Source organism: Phallusia mammillata, chromosome 1 (assembly GCF_965637545.1).
Source record: "Phallusia mammillata chromosome 1, kaPhaMamm4.hap1.1, whole genome shotgun sequence".
Classification (NCBI taxonomy): domain Eukaryota; kingdom Metazoa; phylum Chordata; class Ascidiacea; order Phlebobranchia; family Ascidiidae; genus Phallusia; species Phallusia mammillata.
In genome coordinates, this window is record NC_137252.1 from 10390194 (window position 1) to 10408855 (window position 18662).

Genomic DNA, 18662 nt, shown 5'->3' on the forward strand with positions numbered 1-18662 from the left:
CAGTCATCTTAAAAAGTCACGACTAACAGTCAAACAATAAATTTAATGATAGCAAAATAATTATTTAACTACACTCACTGTCGAACTTAAAAACACAGCACACGGGTTTGGCTTTGGAGCTCACTGACGCGAAGCAGACAACACAACCAGCGCTACGTCACGGGAGGGGCTGCGCGAGCCACAGCCCCCTCTCGCCTATTTCGCCCGGCATGTAGCTTTTCCAAGTGCGCATGCGCACAACTGAAAACGTCATGAAACGTCACGAAACTGGAGCTGCAGCTCCGCCATAGATAACTTATTATTATTATTATTTTTTTTTAAAATTTCTTTTAAATAATACAAAATTTTTATTTATTTTATTTTAATAAAAGGCCGAATAATGTTATTCTTAGTATACACTGATCAAACATAAAAACTATATGTAAAGATTGTTTTGTATAACAACTTGGAATAGGAATGTCAAGTAAAAATACTGGGGGTGCTGCAGCTCCGCAGCCCCCTCGCACGAGCCGCCCCTGCTTGTATACCATTGGTTGACTGCGCAAAAATCATATTTAAAGCGGTCACGCCCTGCATTCGCTTATGATGCACGCCTCTCATTTACGAGGTTATGATCAGATTTAAACGATATTTTATATGCCTTTACTGGATGTATTTTAGAGTTGACCTGTGAAAACCGTTTGTGTTTGTCTTAAACCGTTTGTCATCTGGAGCTTTTATAGGCTACATAATTCGACAGCTCAAAAATCATTTTTAAAGCGGTTATGTCATGTATTCGCTTATGGTGTACGCCTCTCATTTACGAGGTTATCATCAGATTTTAACGATATTTTGCAAGCGTTTACTGAATGTTGTTTAGAGTTGGCGTGTAAAAACCGTTTACATATACCTCAAGCCGTTAGTGGTCTCAAACACGTTAAAGCCTGTACTAATGAAAATGATGAAACACCAAATGCACAGTGAGGACAACACTTTATTGATGGAAAAAGCACCTTATGAACCCAATTTCCACACTTCAACATTTTCAAGTTGAGTCCCATAGTTATATGAAAGCAGAAATAAATGGGAAGAGAATAAATAATTACATTCACAGCAATTGGTTGATTGGTCAGTTAAAACCTGCATTTACAAGTACATAGTACATACTAAACAAGGATCTTTAAGTAAACAGACTAAAATAAAACAAAAAGGTGAAACAATATTGTACAGCTGAAAATGTAATGATTTGCTGAATTATCAAGAAAATTAAACCGGATATCATGTGAAAAATGAGGTTGAACCACCCAATTGTTACAACATGCTATCATGCAGACTACTGGTCAAAACTAGAGGTTCTCGATTTATGTCTGATGAATCACTTCACTGTCCGATTCTACATCAGAGTGCAAAACATTCTCAGAATTTACATGAGACCATAATCACCATGGAGGTAAAATAATATCAACGCCTACAAATGTTTGAATACAAATTCTTAATTTGGGTATAAGAACTAATAAATAAACTTGCAGGCAGGTAGAACAATGGAAAAGAAATAACACATATTCCGATTTGATTCATGTAAAACTAAAGTATGTGGTTCATATCTCGACATACAATTTTCTCCTGTGAGGCAAGTAACAGGTTGTATACATCAATGATTTTGCTGACACTTTAAGAGAGAGCTGTTTTTGTCGACAAAATTCTTCCGCAATGAAAGAGTTTCTTCAATTTTTTGATATGGAATGTTTCTGTTGATTTTTTCAAGCTTTAAGCATTTTTCCAGATGGTGAACTGCAATAAAAAAATAAAGATAAAGTGTATGTTCATTTGACTTGACAATCATGGGTAAACAAAAGAGGCTTGAGTTTAGTCACCAATAAGCAGTCTAAGTGTTATAAAACAGAGTTAATATTCAATATTGGGTTTTTTAACTGTGCTAAAATTCAAAATAACATCAGCCAGAAATACAGAAAGAGTTGAGTTTAGAAAGGCAGTAACAAGGCAGCCACCTACTGTGAATCATTTCAATTCAAATCCAATCTACAAGCCCTCATATGACAGTGTGCTGGTCCTCACTTTGCTTCATATAAAGGTAAGAACTTGAAATTCTTCTCACTGAAAGGTCTCTTTGCATTGCTTCATTGCCAGAACCTTGATGCCAATCAGGTACTTCAATCTTGATTCTTGGCTCATTTTAGTGTTTAACATATTCATTTTACAGCTTAGAATGCATTTGTTTTTGTCTTGCTGTTTTACAATTAACTGCCATTTTGATATAAAACCCAATTTACCTGCGATTATTATCACAGCAAAAATAATATTTGCCAATAAAAAACAAATTTAATGCTCCACTGCCATTACCGATAAAACCGTCCGCAATCGGGCTGTGTTATAACACAGGTTCTAAAGATTCTAATCCCGCCCGATATATATATATATGTTTAACGTACGTGGTTAAAATATTTAAAAAAATACAAGGTTCATTAGTTTTTATTTGTGTGGCACAAGCTTGGATTTGTGGCATGTGAAAGCAAAACGTTGTTCGATCAAACTATTTACGGTAGGTAGAAAATAATTTTTCAGTAGGATTTCGCAAACTGTATGATATTTAGACAGGTGTACGTTGCCACTAAATCTTGGGGGGCACTGCTTTAGAAGTTTCTTCACCGTATTATAGTTTAATTCTACCCTGAAGCCGAATAGCATAGCAGAACAGGACCAGGTCGATCAGTTACTGGCTAACTCTGACATATACAATCTATACAGACTGTTTTGCAATTACAAAACTAAGTTTAATGACAAATACACGTGAAAAGAGACATGCTTTGGGCCAAAATATAAATAGACGTGAAAAGCGACATGCTTTGTATTGTCACTTCACCATTGTCATTGTTGAACAGTTACGAAAAATAGCAAGGACACCGAAAAAAATCCTGGGTTATCGGGTCAAGTGTCCTGATATTTGAATAGTGATTGAATTCTGTGTTCAGCCGTAGGATCGCAACCGACTAAACGGAAACAGCGACGCGATATTTGGGGCGTTATATTCGTTATTTAACATCGAAACAGACCCGTGTATAGTGTTACAAAACTACTTAATACACACGCATACCAAGCCAACGCCCCATATATTTAATTATGTTTCTGCTACCCTGTCACTATAGTGTTTTCAACCTTAAACGCTTTTGTGGTCGGCCAATAGCCTACCTGTGTCCAGCAACAAAGTAAACTATATTTATTCGTAATTTTGAAAACAGGTAAAACTCCTGTATGGTATATCGGAAGGAACAGAAACGTAAAAAACATTAATGCCTAAAATTTCGAGATTTCTGCGATAGAAACAAAAAAACATACTTTTTGCCATTACAATTGCGTAGCAAAAAAACAAACAAAAACCCACTGCTTTGCGACAAAATGTGCATAAAATATACAGACAAAAATGACAGGCAGTTAACCTATATTCATCAACGGTATAAGTTTGCCTAAAAACAAAAGTGTTTTGGATTGTAAGCAACACTGCACAACGCAACAACCCTAAAGCAATACTTTGCCTTATAGCACTGAAATAAAAGAAATGCAAAATATGGTGGTTAGCTGTAAGGTTAGATTGATGCTAGTGCCTAGTATTATTCAATATTTTGAAAGTTCTTTTTTTCAGAAAAAGTCGAGAGGTATGCAGCGTTTGAGTAATGCAAAATGCCAAACAGCGTTTTTGGTAAATACTTTCTGTATGGTGTTATATGTTCCCACCTTGTTACCGTTTACAGCAGTAACATGTCATGTGCTTATTATGTTCACGCTGGCATATTAAGTTTTGCAAAATGAAGCAAACAGCGACAACTGTAAATTTTGTAAACCGTACTTATATAGGCAATTTGCAACAACACCTCAAAGAAAGAAACACAACTTTCCGACTGGAAAACAAACAAGCGCAGTAACAAAGGGTGCAACGAAAATATAAGTGGTTTTGCTAATAGGCAAGGAAAATACGACAATTATTGTGTAAGTACAAAGGTTAAAACAATACTGAAATTCGTACTGCGTATTTGTTCAACTCCAATGTTCTGAGGCAATGAACTCAAAGGAAACCGTTAAAGAACACGAATCATTTCTTATGGGTTTGCCTTTTGGCATAGACAAATACTATTTTGCTTATTAACAGTGTGGAACATTTTAATCTCTCTAAGACACAAACATGCAGAATTTATCAAATAAACTCTGTAATGGAAAACATGGCGAAAATATAAAAACGATAAAGGTTTTGTATAGCCTAAAAGACTTGCAGTTGTCATGTTAAACGTTGTCAGACACAGGTTAACGTAACGTTTGTATTTTGCATAAGTAACGTAGTAAGAACGTCCGCGCGGTGCAGGCCAGTACAAATTGGCTGTGAAAAATGCGATTTCATTCTGCTACAGAGACTGGGAGAGCGGCAGCTTTAAAAACTAACATGCTAGGAAAACTTCAAACAAACACTTTTAACAAAACTTTAGCCCATGGTCTTAACATGCTAGCGTTCTTACAATGGGCAAGGTGTGGTAAAAGCTCTCCAAGTCTGTATTACAGATTGAACAAGACGCCAAGACAACAGACATGGGCCTGCGCCACGGTTATCTTATTGTGGATCTATTTTGGGAGTGCGCGAATAGTTCATTTTACTAGATTTTGAATTCTCGCAAGTTTCAAGTAATGTTGTGTATAAGTAGGAGGTAAAGATGTATGGATAGGCTCGGTAGCTGCATACTTGCATATGCTAAGGTAAAATATACTATACATCAAACCACTCGTGTCTATGTTGTACCGTTAGTTCTTTCAGCTTCTCCAGTGCACCACGTTCCACCCTCATCGGGATAAAAAACAAGAAAATAGGCGACGACGAAAGCAGCTAAATGGCAAATTGCGGTCGTTAGAAGCATTGCCTTGACCGTGCCAAACAGGCCGATGACAGGACTGCTGATGAGGGATGAAAAAATGTTGCCCATGTACATCTGACATGCGAGGATTGCGCAGTCGAGACCGAAGCCACGTTTTGTGTTCCCTGGGCTGGTCTTAACGTACTGTGGACAAGAAAAGAATAATGGTTGGTTTCCGTTTCTATTTCCGTCAATTTTGGCAATTTATTTCCGCCAAAAACCTCATTATCTGTGTGATTCAAAAATCGTCTCCACTATGGTAAAATGCTGAATTTAAACTTAGAATAAAAATCACAAACCTGCTTAATGAGATGGTATTTCCCAACAAGCACATAAGGAACTGTGAGCATTATGGAAAATGTAACGCCAATGCACCAGCTTAGAGCCAAAATGACTTCAGTTGTGGGAAAGAAAAACATTATGCTTGTTGTGACAACCACCAGCATAAATGAAATGGAGTACACAAGGCGAATGCGGACCCTTCGCAATAAACTAAAATGCTCCATTGCTCCTGTAATTAAAATGTAAACATGTATAACGGTTAATTTATTGCATTCTTGGTTCAATAATTAACTATAACATAAAAATCTACAACATGTAGCATCACAATGAATCTGATTATTATGTCAATAAATTTGTTGTCAGTTAACAACGACAGCATGATTTTAGGTAATCAATTCAAAAATGTGATAAAAACCTGAAAAGATGATCATGGCAAGTGAATAGATTGTCAATCCCCAACATCCCATCTTAACACCAGCATTGTAATTTTTCAACTCAGTTGAATTGGCAGATCCCTAATATTGCAGTTTTACAATTATGTGGAAAACTGACATAAAAGTTAAGAGAAAAGACTATTACCTGGGGATCTCCTTTGAAAACCACCCTTCCCATGAGATCAGTGTACCATAAAAGTATAATTTCCATGCCTATAAAGCCAAGGAATTGAGCAACGCAAAGCCATCGCAGTTGTGTGGGCATTGTAAGAACAGAAAGCCACAGTTGTCGTAGCGATACCGGATTGTCTGGTATAAGAAAGATACAAATTATTTCTAAGAAAACATGCTTTGACTGGTGCTTTGTACAACACAAATAAATATCCTTTATAGACTAATCATTGCGGATCTGGGAATTTTTATTATCAATATAAAAATTGTATTCTTAAACTGTCATAATGTTTTATATGTAGATAGAGTTTTGTGAACTATTTGTTTTTTTTTGGCAATTTTGTTTAATTGAGTCATTTTTAAGGTAGAGAGTTAAACTGGCAAATGTAAGTGAGCATTTATTGCCTTATATTATTAATTGCGGTTTAAGATGTAGATTATTGAAACTAAATTGCAAACCTATATCTGTATACCTTCATTATTAGCTTGAGTTTTCTGTTTTCTTTTTTTCGACCTTTTCTTTTTCTTCTTATTTTTTGTAGACAATAAATCAGTTTGCTCCCCTAGATCCAGCTTTCTGATCACACTGGCAGTCCTTTCGCTGCTTCCATTTGAATATGGTTTTTTCAAACCACATTCTTCATCGGAATGTAACATATTTCCATTAAGTTCGGTACCATTCATGTCAGACATAATCCCATCTTTGTTCGGTAACAATTCAGAGGTGCTTTGTTGGGGTAAGCCACTGTCATTTGAAAACTGTCGAAGGGATTTAGGATCTAGTGACTTTGCTCGCTTGTTGAATTCTTTGCTTCGAATATAATTGAGAAGACCTTGTTTTGGGTTTGGCTTGATTTGCAGTGTTGGCATGGAAACTGAAATTTCTTCCGGTTGCACTGTGACAAAAAGTTATTTTTGTTAAATCACATGTTATATACAGTTGAAACTTACAAACAAAGTCATCAAAAGTTGTCAAGATAATTAGAAACAATTTTGTACAAATTCTTAAATTATGCATACACTGCAATAGTTGTTTTTTGTCAAGTTTACAGTTTTGACACCTGATGCGTTTGGACGAATTTTATGTGATGGCAATGTATTTTTTTAACCCCTGTCTGTCTAGACCAGGGGCGGGCACCTTCTCCAGTCGGCGGGCCTGATATGGTAAAATGAAGTACTTGGCGGGCTGGATTCCCGAATCGATACATTAATAGCGTATTCATCCAGTGATTTAAAATGGATTTTTGACCACCTAAACCAGTGGTTCTCAAACGTTTTTATTGTCAGGGCCAAATGGTATTTTTTTAAGTGTGCAGGGAGCCGCAAAAAAACGAAACCTTGAGAAAATCACTAAAGATTATGACTTTAAAAGCTAAAATAGCAATCTTTGGTGGTTTTCTGAGGTCTGGTGCGAGCCGCAAAATAAGTAGTTGGGAGCCGCATGCGGCCCCGAAAACCGAGTGTGAGAACCACTGACCTAAACCAAATACAATCAAGAACGTCACAATTACAATACAGTCCAAACAATTCTAACTGATATAACATAAAATTATTCACCACAGACTTAGATACTGCTGAAACATTAACTAGGCTACACGTGTGGAAACAGTGAAAGCAGGTCACATATAAGGTTGGCAGTTATGTCGTAACAATGGACGATATATGGTTCAATGGTAACAACGGCGGGAAATTTTTTTGCTATTGGGTAGCGTTACTGTCCGTACAAATATAACTTGACGTAGTAAGCAAGTAGTGGGGGATTGCGACCGACTGTGGCCGCGGGTCAATTAATCATGTAAGACCAGAAACTGTCTGCGGGCCGCTCAAAATCCTGTATGTTGCCCGCCCCTGGTCTAGACTATACATTGCAACTTTATGTATATAAATTTGCTGGATGGGCAATGAGACATCACAGTATTGGTACACAGTATTACCTATTCCACACTGAAGTAATGCGGTGTGTTAATCACCCCCCAAAAAAGGTAATGCAGTCAAGTAAACACTTTTTTGTAGTCATACAGAGCACTTACACTCTTCAGAAGAACAATGTTTGAGTTCTCTATCATCATCACAAGCAGAGTCGCTCTCGAACGAGGAAAATGAACCATCATTACTGCTGTGTTCATTTAACCCTCCAGGGCATGAGGTTGAGATATAGAGTCCCTTGCTGAATGAAACTCGTGCTATCATACTTACTGGACGACTCACACAATGCATTTCAGCTTTAAAAAAGTAAAAAATGTTTAAAACAAAGGCATACTTTCAGTTGGTCTAATTAGGATTGAAAAACACAATGTCAAGACATGGAGATTTTTTTTTTACAAATATTTACCAAACAAATTAAAACGAAACTACACCAATTAAACATGGCATTGTAAACTTGGAAAATATATCTGCGAAAATAGAAATTAAAAAAAACTAAACCATGTGATATATCATTATCAAACCGATTAAGGATGATTGGTTAAAAAACACTCAAATTACCAAAAGGCAAATCCAAGTGATTGCTTTGTTCCTGTGCCTGCAAATTACATACACTTTTAGTACATAAACAATGAAATTGGTTCACAGTTAATACATGCAAATTAGCCTGACAGTGCACCTTTAATGGAGTTGAATCTGACTTTGTACTTGTTTCCATTGGACCAAGTTGGCCATTAGTGCTGCCTGTACAAAACCATTAAATAATCATTTACACCTGACAGCATTACCAAAATCGTGTATGTTTCAAATTTTGATGTATTTAAAACAGGACCATAACATACAACCATACCTGAGCCAAGATGGCTGGGTGATATCTTTATTGCTGGTAGCTGAGTGGACATAGTTGACTTGGTTGGGTCAGTAATTGCAGGTGTCACTCGCTTTCTCCATCTGATTTCCTGAATGATAAAATTTTCTTGCTAAAAGTAAGACAACATGACCAAACAATGTTTTACGAAGTATGGGTTGACTTAAAGTTTCACAAAATTTTGGAAATGGTTGCAAATAGTGATGCATTAAACCTGCATCAATAGGTTTGAGCTGAATCCGAATACTCAGCCATCATGGTGAATAACTTGGCTGGATAGGGTGAAAATTGATGTTTTGAACTGGGAAAAATTGAACTTTATGCATTAATTTTATACACTCAAACATTTTGGTTATGGATAATTTTCAAAAAACTTCAGGCTGAAACTGAAACATCCACAAAAATGCCTATTTGCCAGAAATGTTTTAGCCAACCAAACAGAGTATCACTAATTGCAACTACATATACATGTACTTTGTGTAGATGTATAATAAATATGCTGATGTGTAAATCAAGCATGATATTGACTTTTATTTGCATTTTTTATCTAACAAATGGCTGTTAATTATGTACATTTGATTTTTGAGTCTCATTGTGTTTCCTCTTACAACAGTAATCATGTTTTAAAAGGTCAGAAAATTGTAAAAGGAAAAGCTTGACAATGGTACATATTTTCTTGTTAAAACATATGCTACTTTTAACATTGAGTAGGCAAGGCAGCATTCATATCCCTGGTTTCACAGAAAACCTTCAGAAATTAGGTCATTGAATGACCAGTTTTCAGCCAAATAACAACTTCCCTCTTAATTTATAACAATAGGATGTCTCTTACTTTGATGCTGAACAAATTGCAGAGAGTGGTGGAAACATAAGCCAGCACAGCAAAAAGGTAAACAACCTTTATCTGTGACCCAAAGTAATGTGATACCGCTGTTTTCTCCCAATCAATTCCATCTATGATAAACCCAAGTGCACCACCAATACCTGTAACATAGCATGGCAGTAAGTTGCAGCTTATATTATAGATTATTGATTTCTGTGTTTGAAACCTATAGCTTTATTGGGTCCACATTTTGAGATTTTGTCATTAGCATTTTCCAGTTGAGTATATTGCAAGGTTTTAGCAAATGCTTTTTCAAAAACAAGATAAACAACTTTTAATACCAGCTACAGTTGCATTTAAAGACAATAAATTCTACTAATCAATAAAAATTGTCAAGTTAATATGTATAAACTGGTCATGAACTAAACTGGACATTTTTGATGTATCAACTATAACATTGAAATATTGTATAAAATGCTGGACTAGATTGCGAATCTAACATGTGCTGAAATTTACACACTTCCTGTATAAATTGGTAACAAGACTCAATTTAACAATAGCAACTAACCTATAAAAACAGTTTGAAGAGCAAATGCTCTTTGTTGGTCAGCGGGTAAGCACACATCCAGAGTGTAGGCACGAAGTGGGGTCTCTGCTTGGTCTAAGCAAAAGTCCATGGTTTGGGCTCCGAAAATTCCTACTATGATCCCCCATAATCTTTGACTTTTTACATCAGTTCCCCCAAGTAAATGACCTGAAAATCAATTGTACGATGCAGAGTATTGTTTGATAGGCATGAAAATCAAAAATGAAATAACAGTAGGACTAAAAATGTTTTGATTCAAAATTGACATTTATGTAAACTTTAGGAATATCTATACACGTTACAAATTGCCTAAGGCCATTAGCTAAACAATAAAAAGATAGAAATACAAAATATACCCTACAATATTTACACTTACTGATGTCTTTACTGAAGATAAGAAAAGTTAATCCTAGTATAGCACCAATGACCAATGCCACAATAAATGGTCTTCTTCTGCCAAACTTTGATGAACATCTATCACTTTTAGAGCCAAGTACAGGCCCAATGAGCACTCCTACTATTGGACTGAAGCACCACATAAAGCTGTAGTATTTTTCCGGCATACCTGTAATAAATTAAAAAAAAAAAGATAATACCAAAGGTTGTTGTCAAAAACAATCTTTTATAAACATACAAGCATCAAGCAAATATCCAAAAAGGGCATTTATAAAGTGAATCTAATATAAATGTTGCTCACGAAAGTTTATGTATATTGGTTTCCAACTGGCATATGAGTGGATTTTATATAAGTTTGTAGAAGACTAGCAAGTATGCAGGTTTTGTTCATGCAATTACAAAAAACTTATTTTTGTAAATCAATCAATGGCATATTGTATGTCTAACTCGTTAAAATATACATAAACAATATACAGTAACTAGAAACCTACCAAGTTGCAAAATGATAGGTGTAACAAGAACAATCTCCACAGCATACAGAAACTCTCTTCCACACATAATAGCAGCATGAAGTAATAAAGCACTCCAATGCCGCCTAACAGGAATTGTGGTTGCCACTGATGGACTGGGCTTGACTTGTGATTCTGTAAGTTGAACGTTATTTCAATGTGGCATTAGGCTTACCTACAGTCAAACATACTTTCAGGAAAACACATTATTAGAAACATGCAGGGATTGCTATTCTTACCATAGTTTTCTTTACTTTCTATAGATGCCTCTATACTATCATCACCACCTTCTTCCATTGTTTACAACCCCTAAAATATTCTATCCGAAATCTGTCACAAAACACAGACAAAAAGTTGTCGTTGAATAAAGGCAACGATTGTTCCAAAGTTAGGACTTTAGGTCCAAAATTACAAACTTTATCCAATTTTTTGGTCCAAAAAAAGTACATTTTCAAATCTTACAGCAACAACAATCAAAACGGTTGCAAAATGGTCAATATTCAGCATTAACCCACTAACAGTCTTCTTTCTTGTAATACCATCTCAAAACAATTGAACAGGTTCTTTTGTTTACATTTTGCAAGTTGCGAATCAGCTGGTGTCAGCAAATAATAATCTTCACAACGGTTTAAACAGCAAAACATTGCTCCGATTGAATTTATGAATGTTTTTCTATGCTGAGTTTTGGTTTTTGAAGTTTTACAACAAATAGACACAACAATGTTGTTTCATCACGCCTTCCCACATAAATTTTGTTGGTAATATTCTATTTATTATGGAATCGGTGCCTGAAAAAATGATAGGTGTAATTTGGCATTCTACCGGTAAATTATTCATTCTAAACATTTGTTTTAAATGGTAAATAGTGGTAGATATTTTGTTTTTTTAAAACACATGTATTTCGTTGGCAGTTGTCCCTGTGAAAAATGCCACTCAGATTGCAACGAGCATTCGAAAAAGAATGTTCAGCAAAGGCAGTGGAAAGTTGGAAACAAATTGCGGGGCTTGACCAAACCCAAATCATGTCGTACTCGGTCAACAGCCCGCATATCTATCTATGCGTCGACACTGACCAAAGTATATGTAAAAATGTTTTATATGGACTTTGGCACTGACGAGTGACGAGCTCTTGCGTCATCATTCGCGCTTTTCCGAACAGCCGCCACGTCGTTTTCCAAACTTGCAAAGATAAGTTTTTTAAAGGCTTTTGTGCAAGTTTCGGCTTTGGAGTTCATTAATCTTTAGACGTAATAAAAGAGTTCGTTGACTTCACGCGTAAAACAACGAAATTCCCGAGAGCCGGAACGCACGCTTAGGCAAAAAAACGCCCATTTCTTTCTTCTGAAACTCGCCGGTTGTTTACGACAAAGAAGGGAGGCGATCAGCTGACGGCGAGGGCTGCCTGTGAATTTTCGCATTTGCATCAACTTCGGTAAGATTTTGTCTCGCGGGTATCGTAATTTCAATTAGTTTGTTGTGTTTTGGGCCGCAAGGCGTTGTCGTTAAGCACTAAGGAAAATCAATTAGTTTTGTTTGTTTAATTAATCTGACCATCTGATCTTATTATACAGTCTACATTAATGTATTTGCCAAACGTACTTACCCCTTAACGAAATGCTATCGGTTACCATGCCTTCAATTGCTAATGAAAGCTTTAAGTTATGTTTTGTGTGGTCGTATTTTGCCAGTGGATTTTCTAACAAAAAAATTAGGTAACAAATTATAATCTACATCTGTTTTGGTTTTAGTTAATTTTTGCTTTATTTAGCCATAACCAACATGGCACCTGAAAATATGACTGTGCTTGTGACCGGTTTTGGACCGTTTGGGGGATATGAAGTCAATTCAAGCTGGATTGCTGTCAAGGTATGTGCTTAAGGTGGACAATAAGCTAACACATGTCTAAAAGTTTATTTTGATAGACTAATAGTGTTTTTTAATGACTACGACTACAGTACAGGTTCTTTTACAAACATGTTTTTGAAACCATTCTTTTTGTTGTGATAAAAGTTTTAAATGATTTTTAGTAACAAACTTAACTAATGTATAGTAGTAGTTTGCAATAAGCATTAATTTTTGTGCATCCAGGAACTTGAACTTTTGGGTCTTGGTTCTAATATTAATCTGGTTGTGTATGAATTACCAGTGGAATATGACGAAATTGACAAGCAGGTTCCTCAGTTGTGGAAAACCCTGGATCCACATGTAAGGTTAAAAAAATGAAATCTTTAAAGTTTTTTAAAGTTAAAGTTTTTTTAAAGTAAAAAATTAAAGATACGCTACAAGAGATATAAAATATGTTTATTTGTAATTTTGTATATGTCGTACAAACCATGTTTTTATTATCTGGTAGTAAAGCTCTCTCACCTACTTTTCAGCTTGTTATTCATGTTGGATTGTCAGGGATTGCAACTTGTTTTACTCTGGAACAAGTGGCACACAGTTCAGGTTACCAAAGGTATGTATAATGAATACCTTGCCCTAGGTGTTACTGAAGATTTCCAAAGAATTATAAATTTCTGTAAATGGCCTTGCTCTTTTCTCTGTAAATGCGTCTTTTCTCTGTAAATGGCCTTGCTTTGAAATTTATTTATTATTTGCAGAAAGGATGTAGAGGGGAAACTGCCTTGCAATAACCAATGCCAAGCTGTTGGTCCAACTGTTATGAAATCAACCCTAGACATGAAAAGAATTGTGGAATCACTTAAGCATCATGGAGTCACTGCTGTTACATCAAAAGATGCTGGAAGGTAAAAAGCACATAATCTGACTATCAGTATACATTATGGCTTAATGATAACATAACAAAACTTCAGTTTTATGTGTTTAGACACAGCGATTGGTCCTGACTAAACAGATTTTAACACAGTGTTACATTGGTTACCCAACACTTGACTTTAGGATTTAAAGTCAAAGCTGTAACTCAATTTTTAAGTAAACATGTTTTACATGTGTTAATTTCAGATACCTATGTGAATATATATACTACACATCATTGAGCATGAAGACTAGTCCATCTGCATTTGTACATGTCCCACCTCTCGATAAACCCTACAATAGCAAAGAGCTTGCACAGGGACTGAAAAATATTATTTTAGTCATGCTAAAACAGATGAAGCACAAAGAAACTAATTTGAAGCAAAAAATTGTTCAAAATCTTCCAGTGAAGTTGTCCCATTAATATTTTGTCATGTGCCACACCACTGCTTTTTGTGCTTGCTGTCTAATAGTGTTCCTTAACTTGTTTATGCTTCAAGTACGAGATTTCATTTTACAGACACAATTTTTATTATGTGCTATTTTCGTGGAAATTATTTCTGAATGTAGCTACCAAAACAAGTGTTTATGTTAGTAGTCCATATTCAATCAGCCTCTGCTTCTAATGTGAATGCAGTGTTCTTACTTTCTGTATTATGCAATTGAAAGCTGGTGTTTTCGATTTTTTAGCCAAGTTTTCTTTTAAACAATAACATTGTTTTTAAAGGTGTCGCAAGTTTATAGGCATTCAAAAAATTAAAATTACGACAAATTAAATAGAAACATTTACAAAGTTAAGTTACTATTCCAGGTTCAATATCTGTACATCAAAGTGTTTTTGTATTAACACGTCGGCATTGATATATTTGGGTTTTAAAACTGCTGTATTTCACAAATCAGTTTTGGCTTTTATGTTGTGTTCAATAGCAGTTCATTTTTTTGCACGTAAACTTTAAAGTTTCATGTTTACATCTTATTTGTCATTCATGTGCACTTGGTACTGTTTATCAGGCCAGTCTTGTCTCTGCAACGAGTTCCTGAATAGTTATTTTCTGATCGTTTGCCATTGTAAGATGTAGAAAAGTATGTTCGTTGCTTTGGAATCGATTGAGGTAAATAAGCCCATTGTTAAACACAGCGAAAAAAACGAGATATGGCCTACCCAGTCGAAGCTTTATCCAAACATAAGGCTAACAGGTCCTAAATAGAGCACCGTTTTGTTCATTCCTAAATTGCAAAAAATGTTACAATAAACAGTGTCGAGAATTGTCCCAGAAGAAACTTCTTATTGCCACAGAAAGCTTTGATAAGTTATCAAGCAAGTTAACTCGAGTCATCTGGAAATGCCTAAGTTGTTGCCAAGACTGAAACGAAAATGACATCCTTTTTTCCCCATTTACCGGTAGTGCCGTATGTTTTTTTGACGTATGCTCTATCCAGTCAGTTTTCTTCGACACTAAGCCAACACGATGCTTGGTTAATTAGTAATCACATCGCCAATGTTTGTAAGTTGCGCCGCTGTCACGAATTGTTTTGAGCCCGTATTTCGTTTTGTTGGAAGTAAGGATTTGTTGCATGGTGATGCTTAGCATGCTTGGAAAGACCGAATTTTATGTCGCATGGTAAAATGGAGTGCAGGTTTATCTGACATGTACAGCTGTTTAGTTTTGTTGTGTTGCGGTAAGCCTGGCACGTTTTTCGGACATTTTATGTTGCATATTTGGTGCAGCATTGTCACTAACCTATATTTCCGACACCCTTAGAAATAAGAAGTGATTCACTTACCTGGTTTTGAACTGGGGAATTTCCCGTTTCTCGCCAATCTTTCAGTAAAAATATTTTGCGGCATTTCTTTTGTCTTCTTGTTGTGTTTCTAATTGTAACCTAGTAAATAGTAATATCTGTCAGGCTTTTTTAACATAGTATTTAAGCAGCATTGAACTACAGCCTGTATTTTGTTTGAAAACACACAGGGTGACATAAAATGGCTTTGACTGGTGTTAGAGTTCTTGAGTTAGCGGGTTTGGCTCCTGTTCCGTTCGCTGGAATGGTTTTAGCAGATTTTGGAGCCAGCGTTATTAGAGTTGACAAGCTTGGATCATTTTCTATGGATACAATGTGTCGGCAAGTCTACTGCATTTTTTTGAAACAGTATACTGTATGGTATACCATACTGGACTGAAATTGATTAACAAAAACCTAATCACAGCCTGAAAGTTATTGAGAACATGAGAATAATTAAGTACATTATTGCAAATGCGCTGTACAAAAGGTTTTGTTAATTTGTATCAACTGTGACTAAAAACAATGCTGTTTAAGTCTAAATTTTACTTTCAGGGGCAAGAGATCAATTTCAATCGATTTAAAGAGAAAGGGTGGTCAAACAACATTAAGGCGATTGTCTTCAAAATCTGATGTCCTTATAGAACCTTTTCGACCAGGTATATTGTAACACTAATCTAATACCAGCTGTAGTTCTTTGCTTGTGAACTCCAAGGTGCTGGCATTCTTTTTTATTTCTACACATACTTCATTGGTTGGTATTTTGTATTTGTGTACTTAGGCACATACTTTTGAACTTGAGACCCATGGGGGAGTAAAGCTATGATCTGTGACTGTTGTATTTTGTAGGTGTGATGGAAAAACTTGGACTCGGCCCTGATGCATTGTTAAAAGATAATCCACGACTGGTTTATGTGCGATTAAGTGGTTTTGGTCAAACTGGACCTTACAGAATGAAAGCAGGTCATGACATAAACTACATAGCCACATCAGGTATATATTTTCTGAAACCTTGAAAGCATTTTTATCCTGTCAAAAAAGTAATGCCAACAAAAAAAATATTTGTAAATATATCATTTTGATATTTGTAAATATTTTTTTTCTTCTAATAACGGGGTGTTGCTCAGGTGTTCTGTCTATGCTGCGAAGAAAAGGGCAAAATCCCACTGCTCCTGTCAACCTTGTTGCAGACTTTGCTGGTATTATATTCTGAAAACAGCTTTAACTTTTTGTAAAAAAAATGTTTTTGTTTCATAATTAAAAAAAATGTTTTAACTATTTTCTGCTGTATGTGATCATAGTGTAATATGAAACATGTTGTTTTGCATTGTTTTAGGTGGTGGACTGGTGGCTGCATTTGGTGTTTTGTCTGCATTATATGAACGGGAGAAGTCGGGCAAAGGCCAAGTCATTGATGCCAATATGGTATAAGTTTACTTTTCGGGTTGGATTCGGGCTTAGGTTTTTTCAAAAAAATGGGTTTAATTCAGGCCTAAAAGGGTTTATCAAAAACCATTAGGGCTGGGTCTGGGGCTTGTCCTATTTCCTGATACTGCATAAAAGTGTTTTTTTGGCCATGAGAGCAGCAATGTAAGATTTTTGCATTCCATCATTTTCAGAGCCTGACACATGCCTTTTTTAATTATTTCTTTTAGTAGCATAAAGTAGCAAAAACAAACAATGTTTTGGTTAATGAAAACTTTCTATAAATACAATTCTAAAATACTGTGATCATGCAGATATGTATACATTATATACCTAATAAACATTACGCTATTTTGAAGGTAGAGGGTTCAGCATATGTTTCATCATTCCTATTTACTCAGCGAAACTTATTTCCCAATCCTCCAGGAGAAAACATGTTGGATACAGCAGCGCCATTTTATGACACTTTTCGAACCAAAGACGACAAATTTGTTTCTGTTGGTGCAATTGAATCCAAGTTTTACCTAGATTTCTTAAAAGGTGACCATAATAGGTTTCATTTTCTCACTAATTAAACATTTCTGAAAGTTAGCAAGTACTCCAAAATAATTATTATTCCTTACCAAACTGAATTATGATGCATAAAATATAGCAATATAAATTTAGGTTGCCTAGTTTATTCCTAAAGGTATGTATATATTATATTTTGGAATGAATCATTAAAAACATTTCAACCTGTTTTAACCATTGCGAATACTTCATGGACAAAATGTATAGGTTTACAATTGGATCCGGATAAGTTTGGTGCACAGCTCGACAACGACAATTGGCCAAAAGCCAAACAAGCTATTGCAGCAAAAATATCACAGTTTACTCGAGCGGAACTGACCGAAATGTTCAAAGGCTTGGACGCCTGTGTTATGCCTGTGCTGGAACGCGATGAAGTTGCTGAAGACCCACATAACAGGTTTTCTTCCAAAATCAAACTTCATTAAAGTTTTGCTAAGTTTGCCTCTTGTAATCTAATCATGTAACTTGCTTTGTTACTGTTTCTAGGGAAAGGGGTTCGTTTTTTACTGACGATGAGGGTATGCACATACCAAATCCAGCCCCACGACTTTCTCGAACCCCCGCCAAACCCCACAAGGGCCCCAAACCCCAGGTGGGGGAAAGTACATTCAACGTACTACGGGAATATGGGTTTACAAATAAGGAAATTACAGAACTCATTGCAGAAAAATCGATCATGGACAGCAGTGCACGTAGTCGACTTTAATCAGTCTATCGCAGTGTTAATTTGCATTTTAATTTTCTCTTTTGATTATTGATACATTGTGTCTATTTATGTTAAAGTGTGTGTAGGTAAGGTTCTCAAAATTTTTCTGAAACTTAGGGTTGTTTTGACTGTTACTACCTGATGATTCTCACATTGAAGCCAGTTTGACGTATGGGCATAGGCGCCAAAATTCTCACATTCAAGCAAGTTTGACCTATGGGCAGTGGTGAGATTTAATTTTTTGTCAGCCGGTTCTATCACAAAAGCTGCATTTTTCAGCCATTTCTGTTACAAAAATCCATTGACAGTAATCAATAATGCTAACATGTTCGATGACCTCATAAAATTTCGTAAGACGGTTCTATAGAACCGGTGCGAACCGGCTGAATCCCACCACTGCCTATGGGCATAGGCGCCGAGTAGGCTGTGGCTTTTGGTTTGTTTGTGGCTGTATCGTACGAAATATTGTCTGAAGAAAATTAGGAACAATTTTGCTTTTAAACAAGCATACTGGCGAAAATATCACAAAATAAGGCTT

At 35.8% G+C, this 18662-nt stretch overlaps 3 protein-coding genes across 4 annotated transcripts; 2 read left to right on the plus strand and 1 right to left on the minus strand.

The window, feature by feature from the left end:
* Positions 1 to 3191: 3191 nt before the first annotated feature.
* On the minus strand, positions 3192 to 11241 carry LOC145231815 (polyamine-transporter SLC45A4-like). Its single transcript, XM_080096364.1, has 14 exons — positions 11124 to 11241; positions 10867 to 11019; positions 10356 to 10544; positions 9962 to 10147; positions 9403 to 9554; positions 8553 to 8661; positions 8382 to 8446; positions 8264 to 8300; positions 7810 to 8001; positions 6253 to 6675; positions 5754 to 5917; positions 5590 to 5689; positions 5192 to 5403; positions 3192 to 5036 (listed from the first exon to the last, which is right to left on the minus strand). The coding sequence occupies exons 1-14, from the start codon at positions 11179 to 11181 to the stop codon at positions 4770 to 4772; spliced, it is 2307 nt and encodes a 768-aa protein (XP_079952490.1). The 5' UTR covers positions 11182 to 11241; the 3' UTR covers positions 3192 to 4769.
* A 616-nt stretch (positions 11242 to 11857) lies between these two features.
* On the plus strand, positions 11858 to 14612 carry LOC145237341 (pyroglutamyl-peptidase 1-like). 2 transcript variants are annotated; one of them, XM_080100158.1, is made up of 6 exons: positions 11858 to 12316; positions 12653 to 12750; positions 12973 to 13089; positions 13263 to 13342; positions 13488 to 13634; positions 13849 to 14612. In XM_080100158.1, exons 2-6 carry the CDS (start codon positions 12664 to 12666, stop codon positions 14063 to 14065), a joined length of 648 nt encoding a protein of 215 aa, XP_079956284.1. In that variant the 5' UTR covers positions 11858 to 12316; positions 12653 to 12663; the 3' UTR covers positions 14066 to 14612. The 2 variants fall into 2 exon arrangements, with proteins under 2 accessions (XP_079956284.1, XP_079956293.1); XM_080100167.1 differs by lacking the exon at positions 11858 to 12316 and having other exon boundaries at positions 12613 to 12750.
* Positions 14613 to 14979: 367 nt separating this feature from the next.
* LOC145237333 (alpha-methylacyl-CoA racemase-like) lies at positions 14980 to 18245 on the plus strand. The gene is made up of 8 exons (XM_080100147.1): positions 14980 to 15765; positions 15979 to 16082; positions 16273 to 16416; positions 16551 to 16622; positions 16760 to 16848; positions 17208 to 17388; positions 17626 to 17815; positions 17905 to 18245. The coding sequence occupies exons 1-8, from the start codon at positions 15626 to 15628 to the stop codon at positions 18122 to 18124; spliced, it is 1140 nt and encodes a 379-aa protein (XP_079956273.1). The 5' UTR covers positions 14980 to 15625; the 3' UTR covers positions 18125 to 18245.
* The last annotated feature ends 417 nt before the right edge of the window (positions 18246 to 18662 follow it).

Excerpts from the sequence above, each read along its gene's own strand:
- LOC145237341 (XM_080100158.1), top strand. The coding sequence starts at position 12,664 with ATGGCACCTGAAAATATGACTGTGCTTGTGACCGGTTTTGGACCGTTT. Across the intron at positions 13,090-13,262 it reads GGAAAACCCTGGATCCACAT|CTTGTTATTCATGTTGGATT; the intron begins GTAAGGTTAAAA and ends CCTACTTTTCAG. Across the intron at positions 13,343-13,487 it reads CACAGTTCAGGTTACCAAAG|AAAGGATGTAGAGGGGAAAC; the intron begins GTATGTATAATG and ends TATTATTTGCAG.
- LOC145237333 (XM_080100147.1), top strand. The coding sequence starts at position 15,626 with ATGGCTTTGACTGGTGTTAGAGTTCTTGAGTTAGCGGGTTTGGCTCCT. Across the intron at positions 16,417-16,550 it reads AAACTACATAGCCACATCAG|GTGTTCTGTCTATGCTGCGA; the intron begins GTATATATTTTC and ends GGTGTTGCTCAG. Across the intron at positions 16,623-16,759 it reads CCTTGTTGCAGACTTTGCTG|GTGGTGGACTGGTGGCTGCA; the intron begins GTATTATATTCT and ends GCATTGTTTTAG.
- LOC145231815 (XM_080096364.1), bottom strand. The coding sequence starts at position 11,181 with ATGGAAGAAGGTGGTGATGATAGTATAGAGGCATCTATAGAAAGTAAA. Across the intron at positions 11,020-11,123 it reads AGAAAGTAAAGAAAACTATG|AATCACAAGTCAAGCCCAGT; the intron begins GTAAGAATAGCA and ends TTCAACTTACAG. Across the intron at positions 8,301-8,381 it reads CAGATTCAACTCCATTAAAG|GCACAGGAACAAAGCAATCA; the intron begins GTGCACTGTCAG and ends TGTAATTTGCAG.